This window comes from Lytechinus pictus, chromosome 2 (assembly GCF_037042905.1).
Source record: "Lytechinus pictus isolate F3 Inbred chromosome 2, Lp3.0, whole genome shotgun sequence".
Taxonomy (NCBI): Eukaryota; Metazoa; Echinodermata; class Echinoidea; order Temnopleuroida; family Toxopneustidae; genus Lytechinus; species Lytechinus pictus.
Window position 1 is genome coordinate 24,261,024 of NC_087246.1, and position 17,460 is coordinate 24,278,483.

Genomic DNA, 17,460 nt, shown 5'->3' on the forward strand with positions numbered 1-17,460 from the left:
ATCGAAATGTTTGATCGAGCGAATTATCTTTGGAGAAAGAGGTTGATATTTTACACAGTGATCACTTAAACCTGTTTAATTGTACTCCTGATTTAATGACACTTTCACTAAGTGAGTTAGAAATACAAATTAAATCAAAGCGATTGAATCAAGCGGTCGAGCCAATTTTGTGATAGATTGTGACAATATGTTTAGTTTGAGGGGGGTTCTGATATTTGTTAAAACATGTAAAAAGGCGAGAAAAAGAAATGGGAAACGAGAGTGAGAGGAGAAGGGGAGAAACATGTGAGGGCGTAACAAGGATGGGGGTCACACATTTGGCTGGTTAGGCAGAATATACTGCAAAATTAGTAAATATGTTGATAGGCAGGTAAAATTGAAAACATTTACTTTTGGGTCTAGTGTCTCAGATTGACAAAACAAAGTAAAAAAAACGTTTTCTTTTTTTTTAATCATATGGTTCGACAGCGAATTCCATTTCACTACAAGTTTAATGAAATAAACAACGTATTTGTTTTTGTGTTAATATGGTTTAATAGAGAACTAAATTTTACTGTTTCAAGAAATAATAAAGATTTGCCCTCCCCCAACTAAGGGTATTGCGGTGCGCACCGTTATTTCAAAATGACTCATTTTAAGGTCAGTATTTGAAAATTTCAACTTGCACTTTTTGCTCTCTTTCCCCTCCCCGACAAAAATTACATGTAGGAAAAAAGCCCCTTTTCCAAAATCGAAAATGCCCTTATTTCCCAAATGAATGCCCTTTTTATTTTTTATAGTAAAACATGATACATTTTAGGTTCGAAAATCATCAAATTTTGAATCGCGCTCGCATCAATTATTGTTAAATACGGTACTAATCCTGTTCATGGTTACAAAAATGTTTAGAATGTCTAGTTTTCAGGTTGGAATATCACAAATTTTTGGCTCGCGTTCTGCACTTTCGCATCAAGTAGTGTTCGGTAAAGGTATTCATTCTGTTTCCGTTTACAAATAAATGCTTAGAATGTCAATTTTTCAGGTTGAAGTGTCACAAAGTTTTGAGCTAGCATTATTTGATTGGTGAGTTATGTATCCCATTTATGAGTCACTAAATACAGTCCTTAACAGCTACCTTGTCTGGTCAGTATATTAAACATTTTAGGTCGCGCCTCGCGCTCGCGTTAATTCTTTAGGTAGTTACCCATTTTTTTAATACAAAAACAGCTCGGAATATTTAATTTTTCATGTCTTGATACCATCTGTCAAGAAATTTGAGCTCGTGATTCGGGCTGGCGAAATCTCGCAAGGATGCCCTTTTAATAGTGATTATAGCGCCATAATTGACCAAAAATCTAGTTTTACAACTTCAGAATAGATTTTTTTCAAAACCGCTTACTCGTTACGCTTTCTCGCAGAAAAGTAAAGCCTAAATCAAAATAAATATTTTGTCTATTATAAATCACTTTAAAAAGGCTTTGCTCAACTTAATTTCTACAAACCACACAATTACTTCACGCGATTGATAATCTCATCTTGAAAATATATGTTTGCACCAAAATGCCCAATTTGACATATAAGTGCCCTTTTTGGCTTTGACCCCCCCCCCCCAAACAAAAATACATTCTGCCGCCCCTGTCCCAGGGAGGAGAGAAAGACATACGTTGAGAATGGGCATGTCAGGATCAGATGACCGTGGTAATAATACTCGTTGTAATGTAAATCACCTAGAAAAAAATGTACAAACGTAAATACATCATTATTTTAATATTACCGGTATGTCTAACTTTATCATGAAATCATTTTCGTTTACATGTACGTAGGGTCAAAATTTTTGCTCGCTCAAACCTTTTATACATTTTGCCCTGTGTGCCATGTCTGCCGTCTTTAGCATTGTTGGCTCATATTTGTCACATACATCGAAAGTTTGAAATGCCTTAGCCTTGGCCTTGAGGTTTTCAGGCCTTGGCCTTTGCCTTGACCTTGGGTATTGAAGCCTTGGTCTTGGAGTTTTGAGCCTTGACTACAACACTGATAAGTATAGGGCGATTCCATACAAGGAAAATCGTCCTTTTTCGCAACATTTACCAACCTACTGTCCAAACAAACGATGAAATTCAATTTTTTTACAACAAAATATGCTTTAAATGGGTGAATTTGTTTAGTCCCGTTCTGAGTCCCGTTCGACACACGACATTTTCACCTATGATTCACCCATAATCAAACATTTTTTTTTGGTAGTCATGTTTATATAACTACCCATTACTTCATTATCTTTAAATGCAAAATTCATATCTAACTTCATGCAAAATGAAATACAAATGTCATTTAAATAAATTGTTGATAATCATAATTATAACAATAAGGTTAATTTATAAATTAAGGACCGGCAATGAAAGGAAGATGAGATTCATGGTTACAAGTGAATGTTCTCAGCCGCTTCATATTCCGGCATCTTGGCTGATTTGCCCGAGCTATTATGGTTTTGTCCATGCCAGTGGTATCCACAATCAACAGATCGGACCTTGCTGGAAGCATCAACGTGGTAATGTTGCATCACCTCGTAAGCCAGTCGGCAAATCTGAAATGAAAGGATGACTCCTCTTAATATATTTCATTCATCTACATTCTCCAATAATGCTAGCATTTCAGATTACAGAGGAAAGAACCAAGATTATTCTAAGATCTAATTAATCTACACTCTTTCGATAACATCCGGCAAGTGAAAACTGAAAATGCAGTTGCAAGAATATCTTTATGTTCAGTACCGTATATGCTATCAGTATCTGAAAATGCTTATACTCGAATATCGCTTTCTTTTTCTGTTTTCGTTTATGGTAACTCCCGCAGGAACTCGGCCTGGCAGCGTTTTGCTGGTAAACGCCAAGTCGGTATTACTTATAGCCTATAGGAAACATTTACGTCTAGGTTAATCAGTCATAGTGCATGTAGTGGCTGACCTTATAGACGACATACTTTCTGGTCTTTTATCAAAGAGGACACAATGGCAGAGTAGGGATTCGAACTCACAACCTTACGATTATGAGTCCAATTCTCTAACTACTGGACAAATCGACACTTCACAATTATTTCCCCCAAAATATTAGATTTCTATTTAACTGCCCAAGTTTATCAGATAAGCTTCCGATCTTAAAAATATCAACATCAAACAATATTTCACTTTAAAAATGGCTTGAGTTTGAAGAACGCAAATATTTGATTCATACGTTATTTGATACTTACTTTGTATCATATAATTATTGCATTCTGTCATTTCATGTCTTTTGTTTCATATCTGTACCATGAAAATTCCCTAACAGGCAATCAAATACCTGTAAGAGTATACGTACATTGGAAGTGAACGTGCAAACAAGAAAATCAGAACGAGCTAATAGATGTAGGTCAACGATGACTCCCTTCAGAGAGTCCTCTGATGATCTTGATGCAAGGTTTGCTGACTGAGATATCTTGTTGTCACTCACAAACACATAACCAGGATATCTGAACAAAAATGAAAAAGAAAGAGATAACGTACGGTTTGAAAAGGCGTAATCCCCATTTAACAGAGGTCACGAAAAGACTGAAAGACACTATCATTGTCAGATCTCTCAACGATGTAGTTCAATAATCGACGAAGTTTTCACCCTCCCGAGTAACATTTTAGCTATATCTGCATGTTATCCACGCCTTCTATCGTTCTTGATGCAATTCAATACAATCTTTCAGCGGTACTCCATGAAAAAATTTGTATCAGTCTTTGAGCAATTTCACCATGAACAATCTGTAGTGATCACAACCGTTTGTAAGTAAGTTTTATTATTCCCTCCTTATTCACCATGTTCTTTCACCTTCTTGTAGTATCCAGTTCGATTAAGTCCCTTACGAGAAAACTCTTGTTTAGTTTAATTCCCTTTATCTTTGTTTGAATTTATCGTTTTCATAGGTGTGCTCGTCCACTGATTTTCCATATCTAACATTTCTACCTCCACAATTTCAATCTTTTCATCGTTTTGCCCTTTCTTGTGAATAGTTATGCAGATTCTCCAATCTTCATTTTCATGAGATACCCTCACAGCAATGATGTAATATTTGAGGACGCCATTTTTCTAATTTATTAATCCTTTTTTTTCATTCCGTCTATGAAGACTTAATCTGTATAGAGGCTATTATCTGATTATTATGACCTTTCATAGTAACAATTCTCAACAGAATGACTAAATTGCCATTTAACGGCTGAATGATCTTGATTATTATATAATTATTGCACACCGCATTCCTTACATTGACAAGAAAATATCGTTGATAATTTCTAGCTTGAACACTGTTCTATCCTCACGCAATACCTTACCTCGTCTTTTTTTGTGTCTTCAAAGGTTCACAGAAAAGGTATGAATCCTAGCTCATCAACTGAGTAACTATCTGTAGTGGCCAATATTACCATTCTACTTATAAAGACCATAGTACGTCTGATAATATATGTCTCTCTTTTGTGAATAATCATCACACAAAATAAAATAGACTCGTGTTGTAATGAGAACACGTACTCGCACTTCCTTCCTTTTTGCCACTGTGCCACTTATGAATCTATAAACATTTCCGAACTAACCCCTCCCCCACACACACCCTCACACACTTTACAAAACAACACATGCACATGTTGATATCAAACATGCATAAAACGCTCTTCATATTTGATGCAAGACAAAAAGATCAATGCTAGGCAGGCATGCGCCTGCCTAACAGGCTGCTAAAAAGATATGAATCCAGTGACCGACCTAATTGTGAAGCGCTTTGAGCAGTCATGGATTGATAAATCGCTGTATAAGAATCCAATTATTGTCATTTGTATATTTATTATTAATAATATTATTATTATCATAACATTTATTATCATTATTATTATTATTAGTAGTAGTAGTAGTAGTAGTAGTAGTAGTATTAGTAGTAGTAGTAGTAGTAGTAGTAGCAGTAGTAGTGGTAGTAGTAAGCCTCATACTCGCCCAAAGGCAGTGCCAGGAATCGAACCCTAAACCCTTATGTGTATAGTCAGGCGCCTTGAACCACTCAGCCACGACACCTCCACACACCCACCCTCACACACCCACACACTCCCTCTTGCGCACACAAACCACACGCATAAACACATCCGTAACCCATTGCTACAAAATATAATCTAGACAATTTTAGAATCGGAAAGCGTTTATGTTTTTAAATTTTAAACACTGATGTCAAAAAACTAACTGGCATTACAAATCAAGATGTTATGATACAATTGGATGATTGCATTATTAGGTTATATAACATATCGTTGCCGAATTATCAAGACTCACTTTTTCTTGGCTTCATCAAGAAGATTAACCTCGTCTGTTGCTAAGAAGATTCTTCTCACACCTCTTGATTCCCCTCGTTTCTTTTCTAATTTCTCGTAGAATTCTTCAGCATGAACCATGTACTCCTCGATACCATGAAATTTGGCTTCCCATTTGATCTTATCTGTTCGCCTCACCTGCATGCTTTCATTAAAAAGATTCAGTTTGAAAATTATCATCGAGATTTTTCACAAAATTTTGTATTTTTATCCAAATCAACTTGTAGTAGGGAAGTCATAGTTGAAAATTAAATAGAATCGTGACAAACCGAAGTAACATTTCAGAGGCCTATAGGCTGTCAGGGACCTAGAGCAAAGTGGGTACTGCCCCCCCCCCCAAAAAAAAAAAAAAGAAAGACAAAATTGACGGTCATTTGGAATTAAGTTCTTATTCGAAATGGATCACCAGACAGACCCCTGTCATAAAAACGACTTATTATTTTGTAAGTAAGAACTTATTTAGCTTGTTACAATATTTAGATTGAAATAAGTTGCAATTGCACTCTGTGTCCCCTCCCACACATCCGGAGTTTAAGCAACCTCAAGTACGGCAACATTAGATTTACGGTTCGTGTATCTCCGTGCTACATGTATGGTAATAGCGACGTGTATACCCAAGGAGCTTCCAAATCTCCTTGGTATACCATGGAGCTATATAAATAGCTCCATGTGTATACCATGCATGCATGCATAACCATTTTGCAAGTTTAGTTGTGGCATCAGAAAATCCCGTGCTTTCACGTAGGACTGCTCAGCACAGCATGCCCACCTGACCCCGGAACTTCACTGGGCTAGACATGTCATGAGAAGCGCTATTCCTACATGGTGAATCATGGCATGGATAAGAAAGTGGTTCTTTAAACGAATCGAGTATACAGTGCGTCCCACAAAAAACGAAACCGAGATTTATCGATGATTTATCATAGCTTAATCACAAATACAATAGACAAATGACCTACCATTGTAAAGCTTAGAATCTCCTCTCTCATCTGAAATTACTTAAATTATTTCTCATTCACGCATGAGTGAGCAAAAACAATTTAAAGAGGGGATACCAAAAAGTCATTTGGCGGGCTGTATCTAGGTTTCAAAAAGAAAACCACATTTTTAAAAAGCTCAATATCTACTCTTTAATTTGATACCTCAATTACAGAAAATGGTCAAGAAATAACAAAGTTCTGGTTATTTGAAATAAGCTTGAATTGCCTTAATTTCATAAAATTAAGAGGTTCTACAGGCTAACGTTCAAACTCACTTGACACTCCGTTTTGTTGACGATCATTGCTTCTGTGGGAAACCGGTGAAAACACGTTTATTTTATGAAATTATGGAAATACAAGCATTGATTCGAGGGAACATAACTTTTTTACTTCTTGACCATTTATTGTGATTAAGGTATCCAGTGGCGTAGACAGGTTCGTACACCTGGGGGGATGACTGGGCTGCCAACGCTAGTGAGGGCGCGAAGCGCCCAAGCGAGGTAGCGAAGCGACCGAGCGGGGGGAGGGTGTGTTAGGGCGGTGTCCCCCCTCCCACGGTAGGGAGCTTTTGCAATTTTGAACTTGAAATCGTGCAATCTGATGCATACTTAATGAGGTAAAATAACACACACAAGCGCGCACGCAAACACACACATACTCACATATTTTACCATAAAGATAATAGTATTACAACTTTTTATTATATTTGTATTGCCTGACAAACCAACAAATATATCCCGCCATTTCAAGTCCTTTATTTCATCTAATTCAAATCGCTGTATCAAAGTTTCCCATATCAGTTTGACCTTTAAGCAAGACAAAAATATATGTGAATATGTTTCTGTTTCCCGTTTACAGTACGAACAGAGATTATCTTCAACAAATCCAAATCTAAACAAATTAACTCTAGTGTAAATTGCCCCATGCAGAAGCTTAAATTGAAATTCCCTATGTCTTCCAATTAATAATGTTATTCTTGGTCTAAAAAAACATTCACCAATTTCTTTCTCTGTATAATTATAATTATTTTCTCCATCTCTTATCTGTAAATCATATGACTTTTGCAGTTCTTTAATAAAATATTCATATATTTTTATTGATGGTACCTCCTTAAAGCTAATTTCCCTCCCGAACAGAAGCAAGTTTATATTAAAATTAATTAAGTCTATCTCACAAAACTGTATCGAGCCTAAATCATTTCTCCAATCACTTGGAATTGCATGATATATTTCACCTATTGTAAACAAAAGATCGCTTCCCATACCAAGATTCAACAAGTATGCGACCGGTTTAACATGTCCATTGTCAATGATATGTTCAACCTTAATTAACCCTCGTTCTAATAAATCTTTATCAAATATCATCTTATTTTTTATACAAATATTCTTATTATTGAAAATGATTGGATTTTTAGAACCATTGAAATGCCTTAAATTATCAATCTCTTGCCAAGCATCTAGCATTTCCAAATAATAAGATGGAATATTCAACTTACTTTTTATATTTTTCATTTCATAATCACATAGAAAAATTAACCTTCCTCCAACTGAACTTAGGGAATAATAAAAAAATAGCTTCCACCCCAGATTTTTGTATCCATACAAAAGTCTTTTTACCCACATTATACGCTGCGTTCTTACAAATATTTCAAAATTTATCATTTTAACCCCACCACAATTATAATTCTGATACATAACTTTTCTTTTAATACGATCTTTCCCTCTCCATATAAAATCGAATGATAATTTCTCGATTTCTATATACACCCATGAGGGGGCAACAAGGATGGATGAAACATAATTTAACTTTGTCAATGCATATGTTTTCAATAAATGTATTTTTCCCATAATAGTCAAGTCTCGTTGTTTCCACCAACCTAAAAGCTTTTTTATTTTACTTAATATTTCTTTATAGTTCAGATCATCTTTTAATCTAAAATCAACTGAAAATATTACTCCTAAAATTTTAACTTCCGTAACATATTTTCCAAATACATATACAGGGTCATTTGTTTTTCCATTTTCCTTACCCATGTACATAAAATGTGTCTTGTCCATATTTACCTTTAAGCCACTGACTTTTTCAAATTCTTCAAAAATATAATGCAACCTTTTTATTGAATCCATGTCTTTCAAAAAGATTGTCATATCATCGGCATACAATACCTGTCTTATTTCATGCTCCCCCAAACTTATCCCTTTAATAATTTTGTCTCTTCTTATTTCATGCGCCAGTAATTCTATTGCAATCAAAAACAAATAGGGCGACAGTGGGTCACCTTGTCTGACCCCCCTTTCTACATTAAAGTAACCGGTGGAATACCCTCCATTCATAACACAACTACTTATATCCTTATATAGTATTTTCACCCAAGAACAAAATGACTCCCCAAAGCCAAAAAAATTGAGTGCTTTCAATAAGTATTGATGAGATATAGAGTCAAAAGCTTTTTCAAAATCTACCGCAATCAAGAATCCTTGCCCTTGCTCCAAGTAATGTATAGAGTAAAATAATATATCTTCTATTAGTCGAACTGCTTCCCCAATATTTCTATCTTTTATGTATCCCACCTGATCATAATGAATTATTTCGTTTAAAACCTGTTTGATCCTTGCTGCCAAAACCTTATATAATATTTTGTAATCAACATTTAATAACGTAATAGGTCTGTAATTTTTAACATATAAAGCATATTTTCCTTCCTTCTCTATCAATGTGATAGTCCCTTGTTTTTGAGAAATTGTTAATTCCCCTGTTATATATGTTTCGTTTAATACTTCTACCATCCCCTAACACTGGCCAAAGTGTATCATAAAATTCTACGGTAAAACCGTCATTTCCAGGTGACTTATTCCATTCCATTTCATTTCTTTTAACACACCCACACACACACACACACACCCACACGGGTGCGCGCACCACACACATACTACGCCTTGAATGGACAGACATACATCGACAAGATCTACACGCCGTGGCATACGAATACAGAATGGACTGACACATAGTATTGCATATTGAACCACACTACGTATTTCTTTATCTCTGTGAATTTTGCTGTTACACCTCTTCAGAAAAAAAAACAATGTCAACTGTGTACACGCAGGTATAGTCTTTGTTGTCTTGATATGGGTATGTGGTTATGAATGAAAACAGCCTCTGTGGCCATTTGTGAATAGAACACATAAACAACAAACAAATAACAATATGTCTGTTCATTATAAAGCATAATGAATACGTACATACTATGCTTTTTTTACCTCAAAGAAACAGGCATAGTATCCATAGATGGATATTGGCTGGCGGCTCATTAACATACAGATACAAAAAACATAAACAGTATCACTATGATCCATGGAGTAACAATACTGCTTTGTAAGTTTGTGAAGAAATCGGAACCATAACGGCATTGCATCGTGACACACTCACATATATTTCCCCCTTAAAAAGTTAAGGAAGACAAGGCCTCCTGCTGAGCGGACTCACCACGTGTTTTTGTTTTCTAGCTAACTGCCTTAGCGCGTCCCTTCTCTCCCCGCGCGTAATGCGCACATAACACGGCGTACGCTCGTAATCCGCATCCCTGATTTTCAATAGCTTCTTTCACACGTTAAAAGCCAATCTTGTGGTTATCTTGTGGTTTGCAATCTTAGAGGTATCTTGTGGTTATCTTGTGGTTTGCCCCATTTGAACACGCAAAACTCGTGGTTATCTTTTGGTTTCCACACCACGAGATTGCGCGCTCTGCAAAATATGCGCGATTAATCTTGTGGTTATCTTGTGGTTTCCAAACCACAAGATAACCACAAAATACTTGTAAGATTTTCTTTTTTTTACCGTCTGAATTGGCTTTCACCGTGTGAATGCGGCTAATAACAATAAACACAATTACAATAATGATGAGGATTATTATTATCATCATCATAATTATTATTATTATTAATATTATAATTGTTATCATTATTATTATTACTATTATTATCATCATTATGACTTATTAAGTAACCAAATATCATTCCCCAAAACCTGGGGGGATGATTGTACATGCCATGCCCCCCACCTTGTGAGGTGGGGGGATGCATCCCCCTCATCCCCCCCCCGTTGTCTACGCCCCTGAAGGTATCAAATAAAAGAGCAGATATTGAACTTTTTAGGCATGTGATTTTCTTTTTGAAATTCAGATACCCCCCGCCAAATGAGTTTTTGGCATCCTTTTTTCAAATTGTCTTTGCTCACTCATGCGTGAATGGGGAATACTCTTAGTAATATCAGATGAAAGAGGAGATTCTAAGCTTTACATTGGTAGGTCATTTGTCTATTGTATTTGTGATTAAGTTATGATAAATCATCGCTTAATCTCGGTTTCGTTTTTTCTGGGACGCACTGTATAGTAAGGGATTTTTTAATGAATTAAGGCTTAGGTAGATCATTACAGTCCATCGAATGATATTGCATCTAACATTGATTATTGGTGGATCGCTGGCAGTGGCGTAACTACTGGGGGCATGGGGGCACGTGCCCCCCAATCGGCTGGCAAAAAAAAAGGAGAAAAAGAGGGAGAAAGAAAGAGAAACGTAGTGGGAAAGAATAAATTATTGTACATTATAATGTTATATTACGTTATATTATATATATTCATGTTGTATTACATAAGAAATATTTTTTTCATAACTTAATGAAACATAATTTGCTCAGGGCCTATTTGTTCATCATTCCTGGTGCTCGCATTGTCTGTTTAACGAGATATAAAATCATGTTGCAGGGGCGGATCCCGCCTTCGCCAATAGGGGGGGGGGGATTTTTTTTCAGCCATATTTTCCCAGATCGGCCGCTCGAACATGATATTTTTTTCTTCGAATGGGTAGTCGGGTAGTCGTAATAGTTACTTCTCAGCTTTATTCTTATAAATCAACATAAATATACAGTGTAATATCATAATCCTTATTTATATAATGCGAGCGTGAAGCGCGAGCAATTTTTTTTTTTGAAATTTCATGTATTTTTCTCCTATGATTTGGACATTCTAGGCAATGTTTATTATCCTGAAAAAGATGTGTATGCAACTATACTACGAACGCGAGCAGAAATTTTTGATACACGTCAAACTGATCGAAAAGGTAGGCCTACCTACTGCTTGCAGTTAGCCACGAAGACGTTATATATTTTAACAATCAAATAATGCAAGTGCCAGGCGCAAGCTGGAAATTTTTGACACTTTTACCTAAAGAATGGAAATTCTATGCACTTTTTGTAACTTAAACAGAATAGGTATATAACTAAAACAATTGATGCGAGCGCGAAACTCGAGCCGAAAATTTCGAGATTTAGATTCTAGACCTAAAAACGAGACACTCTATTAATGTTTTGTAAATAATGAAAAGGATGGGTAATTGGGGATAATCCTTACATGAATAATGCGAGCATGAGCAGAATATTTTTTTTTTTTGAACTGATCGAAAAGGAAGGCCCTACCTGTTAAGGATTGTTTGCACTTACGCATAAAGAAGTTAAATATTTCAACAATCAAATTATGCGAGCGCGAAGCGCGAGCTGAAAATTTTTTACATCTCTACATAAAGAATGGAAATTTTTAATCAATATTTGTAATCGTGAATTGGAAAGCTTTTTAACTAAACAATTGATGCGAGCGCGAAGCGCGAGCGGAAAAATTCGACATTTAGACCTAAAAACGGGACACTCTATTCATGTTTTGTAAATCATGAAAAGGATGAGTAATAGGGGATCTTCCTACATTAATAATGCGAGCACAAAGCGCAAGCACATGCACTCGCGTGTTTCAGATTTAATCCTAGAATCTAGGCATTCTAAATACATCTGTTATCATGAAAATCAAAGCGAGCGCGAAGCCCGAGCATAATATATTTGATATTCCGATCTAAAAAAGGGTCAATTTCAGCTCTATATTTCAAAAGCACTCTGTGTAAGAAAATTGTGAGGTGGATATGGATCGCACTTAATAAAGAGTTGATATTTTTCATCATTATTATTTTAGTTTGTACATAGGACCGGGACATCCTTAGGACATGTCATCATATGAAAATGATGACTATCTTTCTATTCCTCTTGGTTTTTGAAATAAATGGGACAATTTAATTATTAAATTGATATCTCATTTATTAATGCATAATGAGGGTGCATTAATGCGAGTGCAAGTAGCGAGCCGAAATTTTTGATAAACTGTCATGAAAAGGGGATTTTAAGTAGTTGGATGTTTAATCAATATTGACACATACATAACTCGCCAATCGAAATGCGAGCGTGCAGCGCGAGCAGTAAATGTTAATATCCAGACCATAAAACTGACATTTTTACTCAGCACTTTATAAAAATCAATTTGTAAATCACACAAAATAATGAAAAATCGATTTCCGAGGTGAAATATAGTTTGTATATTGACTTCCAAACTTGGTATTTAAGCTTCATATTGAACAAGTTATGTAAATCACCTAACAGGCAATGCGAGCGCGAAGCGCAAGCGAAAAATTTATATAGTGACATGAAAGATTCTTTTTATTTTCCAAGTCTTCCCCTCATTTCCATATTTTTTATTCACTCATCTTCATCTTCTTCTTTTTTCTCCTCTCTTTTCATTTTTTTCTTTCTTTCCCTTTTTCTTTTTTTGCTCCGCCAATAGGGGGGGGGGGCGGGCCCCTAGGGCCCCCCCCTGGTTCCGCCTATGATGTTGTACTAAAACATCTTGTTTTTCAAGTCAATATACACCAAATATATTTCCTCGCACTTCGAGTTATTATTGTTTTATGTAGTGACATATGCTTCTTTTTCATGACTACTTAAAGTGATCGCCCCATTTTAAAATCTGCATATAAAACATTTCCTGTCCGTGCTAACGTTCGAATAAGTTGATTGGTGAGATAAGTCTGCTCTTCATGAATTCCTAAAATCAGTCCTTAAAATGTATCTTTTTCTAATCTAAATATGAAAAATTTTCAGCTCGCGCTTCGCGCTCACATCATGGGATTAGTGAAATACGCATGGTCTTAGTAGATTTGTACAAACAAGCCTTAGAATGCCCCTCTTCAGTTCTGAATTTCCTATATTTTCAATTCGCGCTTTGCCCTAGTGAGATGCGAATGATAATCATGATTACTATGACTACAAAAAGTGCTTCATGTGTTTAGATGTGATTTTAACAAAATCAGTAATCGCTTGGCACTTGCATTAGATGACTATGGTGAGATATGTATAATCTTAATGGATTAAAAAAATAATCATTAAAATGTCCCTGTTTGGGGTCAATATATTTAAAAAAAATCAGCTCGCGCTTCGCGCTCGCATCATTTGGTTACTGAAATGCGTATGGTCTTCGTAAATTCATACAAACAAGCCTTAAATGCTTCTCTTCAGGTCTGAATTTCCTAAATGTTCAGCTCGCTCTTCGCGCTCGCAATAATTGTAATCATGATTAACATACGCATCTCACTAATCTCGTTGATGAAATATTATTTCATTAGTGAGATGCGTATGTTAATCATGATCATGATGATTACAATGAATACAAAACGTCTTTCATGTGTTTAGATGTAATTCTAACAAAATCAGCAAGCGCTTGGCACTCACATTAGATGAGTATGGTGAGATATATATTCTCTTATTTGATCATAAAAATAGTCCTTAAACTGTCCATGTTTGGGGTCAATAAATACAAAAATTTCAGCTCGCGCTTCGCGCTCGTATTGTTTGTTTAGCGAGACAGATACGTATCATGATAACAAAAAAATGCTTATTATGTCCCTATTTAGGTCTGAATATCAACTTTTTCAGCTTGCGCTTCGCGCTTGTATTATTTGATTAGTGAGATACATTACATATCCGTTCAATGGCACAGTCCTTAAAACTGATCGCTGGCAATTAAATCCGTGGGTCATATTCACCTCTCCAGCTAAACCATTTCGCATGCCAACTGCAAAGCAAATTCCGTCTCAAATCCTATCCGGACTTTTTTTTTCTTTTGCTGGCTCCTACACAAACGGCAAGTCATTTCGCACACAATGTAAAGGATTTGCCCCGTGGGCATTCTGTTGTACTTTCCCCCGAAATGGGGATTGGTATTCAAATTATTCTTACATTGTTAGGAAATTATACCTAGGTGGTGATGATTATTAGATTCGATTTATTTCAAACCTGAATCATTTGTAGAACTTTTTTGATGAAAATCTTGTTTTAAAGGGAAAATCCAGAGTTTATATTTGGGCATAGGTCCCCTGTACAGCGTGCAATAATATATAAAAATATATTTAGGCACTTTGATTCTTCCATATTACAGAGGCGCTCTCGAGCTTGAAGACGACTGTCATGTGGCTCTAAAAGTATCGTCCCAAATCGTATTGTTACCAAAATAGCTACAATAATTTTGCACACGAACCGCAGATCTAATGATCCCAGTTTCTCTTCGAAAGTCAAAATCTTCACTGGGTCAATAAAAATTGCGTTGCAGGACAGTTTATCTTTTTACGACGGGCCTCAAAAGTCTCTTCCAAAATCAACTAGCGTCGTAAAAGTCCGTTTCCGTCGTCGAGCGAAAAGCGTCTACGGCATTCTGGATCATACAGTCATATGCGGATTTTACCGGGGAAAAAAGGGAACAGAGAAAAAGGAGAAAAAGGAGAAAGAAAGAAAGAAAGAAAGAAAAAAAAATAATAAAGAAAAAAAGAAAGAAAGAAAGAAAAAAGAAAGGGAAAGGAGGAAATGGGGAACAGGGAAACAAATGAAAAAAAGAAACAAAATATAAAAAGGAAGGAAAGGAGAACATGTAAGACAGAACAAAAAAAATCATTCCGAAATACTAATACTAGCATGATAAGTAAGAAACGGAAATAAATTAAAGATGACAAACTGGCAAACAAATGCAGGAAATAAATGGATAATAGAGAAAAGGGACGGGAAAAAGAGAGGACTTGAAAACACGAGGATTGAACAAGAAAAGGAGAAAAGAAAAGCAAAGAAAAACTATCTCTTACACCTTTCCTTTGCTTTTCTTGTCTCCTTTTCTTTTTTGTTATTTGATGTAGAACTTTTGGGGGCCATGGCTCAAATCTTTCCATCTGTACGTCACTGCTATGCGGGTGGGTTCTTGGGCCTCTTGTTTCTAAAGCCATTTTGAACCTTACAGATGGACGCTATTTTTAATAAAATTGCTGGTAAATATATTTTGTTTACACAACACATTAATTCAACGCAGTTATGTTATAAACTATATATTTTGAGGGGGCACAACATAGCAAATCATGGAAAATTTGTAAAAGAAAAAGTCCTTGGCTGTGAAACCATGCAACCAAGCCCCCCCCCCCCCCCAATTGCAACAGACCCCTATTTCGCCCCTGCTTACATGTATGTGGTCACGTTCAAATAATTTTATTCGTCTTACCCAACGATCGGATGTTCATACCCCAAAGCAGCAGTCTCCATTTCAATGATTTCTTGCATTTGAGATTGAGGCCTCAGAATATAAGCCATAATTTCGCCGATCCACCAGACGGCTGGTTTACCATGGACCCTTCCCAGTCTCTCTGCGATATCCTCGGGCACTGCCAGGGGCAGGAAACTAGGCTTTATGTCCTCTGGTAGCTCTCCTACGACCGGAAGCTCCACCACTTGGAAATTTTTATTTTCATGAGGAACTATTAATGGAAACATGACAATTTAAAAAACAAATAAAAATGAAGTTTATAGGCCTACGCACTCAATAGTTTGAAATTACATGTACCTGTAGCAGTTTCGACGACGCACAGTGGGCCGGGGCGAAACAAAAGTGCGCCAAAAGTCATTTTTAATTTTTGTCATGCCCAGCTGAAAGACAACACTTTGAAGAATACTTCAGCAAAATATTTCATTCCGGAATTTGCATAAAGATTGTTAATTTCCTACCTCAAATCGTAAAATGTGACATTTTGCGAAATGCCGCGTGGATGACAACTTAGTGGAAAAACAAGCAATTTCACGGGAGGTTTTTCATGTAGGAATCTGAAATGGAACCCACATAATCCTGATATCTTTTTTTCGTGTGAAATGGTTCAAATTAGATAAAAGACACATTTCAGGAGGTTTATAGAACAATTTTTCCTCGAAATAGGCTGAGGTAGCCGCGAACAAGAGCGAACGGTTTTCGAGAAGGAACAACATTCGTCTCGTCGGGATCGATGAATTCCAGACAACGACAGGTCTTGACGATAGTGGATCATCTTCTCAGCTTCTAGCAGCCGCCCAACCTCAGCAAAGTGAAGATTGCATCGCGTTAGTAGAAGAAAAGCTACGATCCCTCTTCGGCATCAACACGAATGTTGAGCGTGCTCACCGCGATGGTAGGAAAGTTGCTGGAAAACCGCGCCACATTCTTGTGAAGCTCTTATCCTACCGCGATAAGGTTGAAGTGATGAAGAAAGCAAGAAATGTCCAAAAAAATGAGAAGTTCTTCATCATCGATGATCTTACTAACGCAGATCTTCAAGAAAAGCGCAAATGGGCTAATCAAGTTCAGGCGCTCTATGCCCAAGGTACGAGGATGCGTTTCTACGCCGGGAAGTGGCGCCTTCGTGGAGGAGATGCCTATATTTTTGAGACCCCATCCCACGATGTCTTACGTAATTCAACAACCGGTGAGGAGTAATGAGTAATATCTCTTTCGACCAACCAGGAAAATTGCGACTCCGTGGAGGTGACCCATTTAATTTTGAGTCCTCATCCCATCACGACACCTCTCTTAATTCAACTATTGGTCATGCTGGTGTGGAGTTTTAATTTCACCGACTACGAACCAAGGTCAGTTTCAGTCTTCTGTAGAATGACATCAACACATTGTTATGTATATTTTTCTACCTCCGTATTTTCTTACCGCTTTTCATATCGATCGCTTGACCTCATCATAAATCACCTTAGACAGCGAAGTGATTAACTTCAGTTTTTATTTTTAACTAGTTGAAAACCCATAGCTTTGAAATGTTATGGATTGCTATACACTTTGGCAACTGCGATCTCGGTTTTTTTTTCAATATGTTTATTCTTATATCACACGAATGTCTGCAGTCTTCTTTTCGCATGTTTTTTCTAGTGTTTGCGCATTCATGTGTATTCTTTCAGGCAAGGCCTTAATTTAAA

The 17,460-nt window shown here is 36.5% G+C and overlaps 1 protein-coding gene across 1 annotated transcript; it reads right to left on the reverse strand.

The window, feature by feature from the left end:
* Nucleotides 1–519: 519 nt before the first annotated feature.
* Nucleotides 520–5,491, reverse strand: LOC135153206 (alpha-(1,6)-fucosyltransferase-like). The gene is made up of 3 exons (XM_064095572.1): nucleotides 5,310–5,491; nucleotides 3,330–3,480; nucleotides 520–2,560 (listed from the first exon to the last, which is right to left on the reverse strand). Exons 1-3 carry the CDS (start codon nucleotides 5,489–5,491, stop codon nucleotides 2,396–2,398), a joined length of 498 nt encoding a protein of 165 aa, XP_063951642.1. The 3' UTR covers nucleotides 520–2,395.
* Nucleotides 5,492–17,460: the final 11,969 nt, after the last annotated feature.

Bases quoted from the DNA above. Each gene is read 5' to 3' on its own strand.
- LOC135153206 (XM_064095572.1), bottom strand. From the start codon at position 5,491: ATGCAGGTGAGGCGAACAGATAAGATCAAATGGGAAGCCAAATTTCAT. The intron at 3,481-5,309 runs GTGAGTCTTGAT...ATTTTTGTTCAG, and splicing joins CTTGATGAAGCCAAGAAAAA to ATATCCTGGTTATGTGTTTG. The intron at 2,561-3,329 runs GTACGTATACTC...CTTTCATTTCAG, and splicing joins TTTGCACGTTCACTTCCAAT to ATTTGCCGACTGGCTTACGA.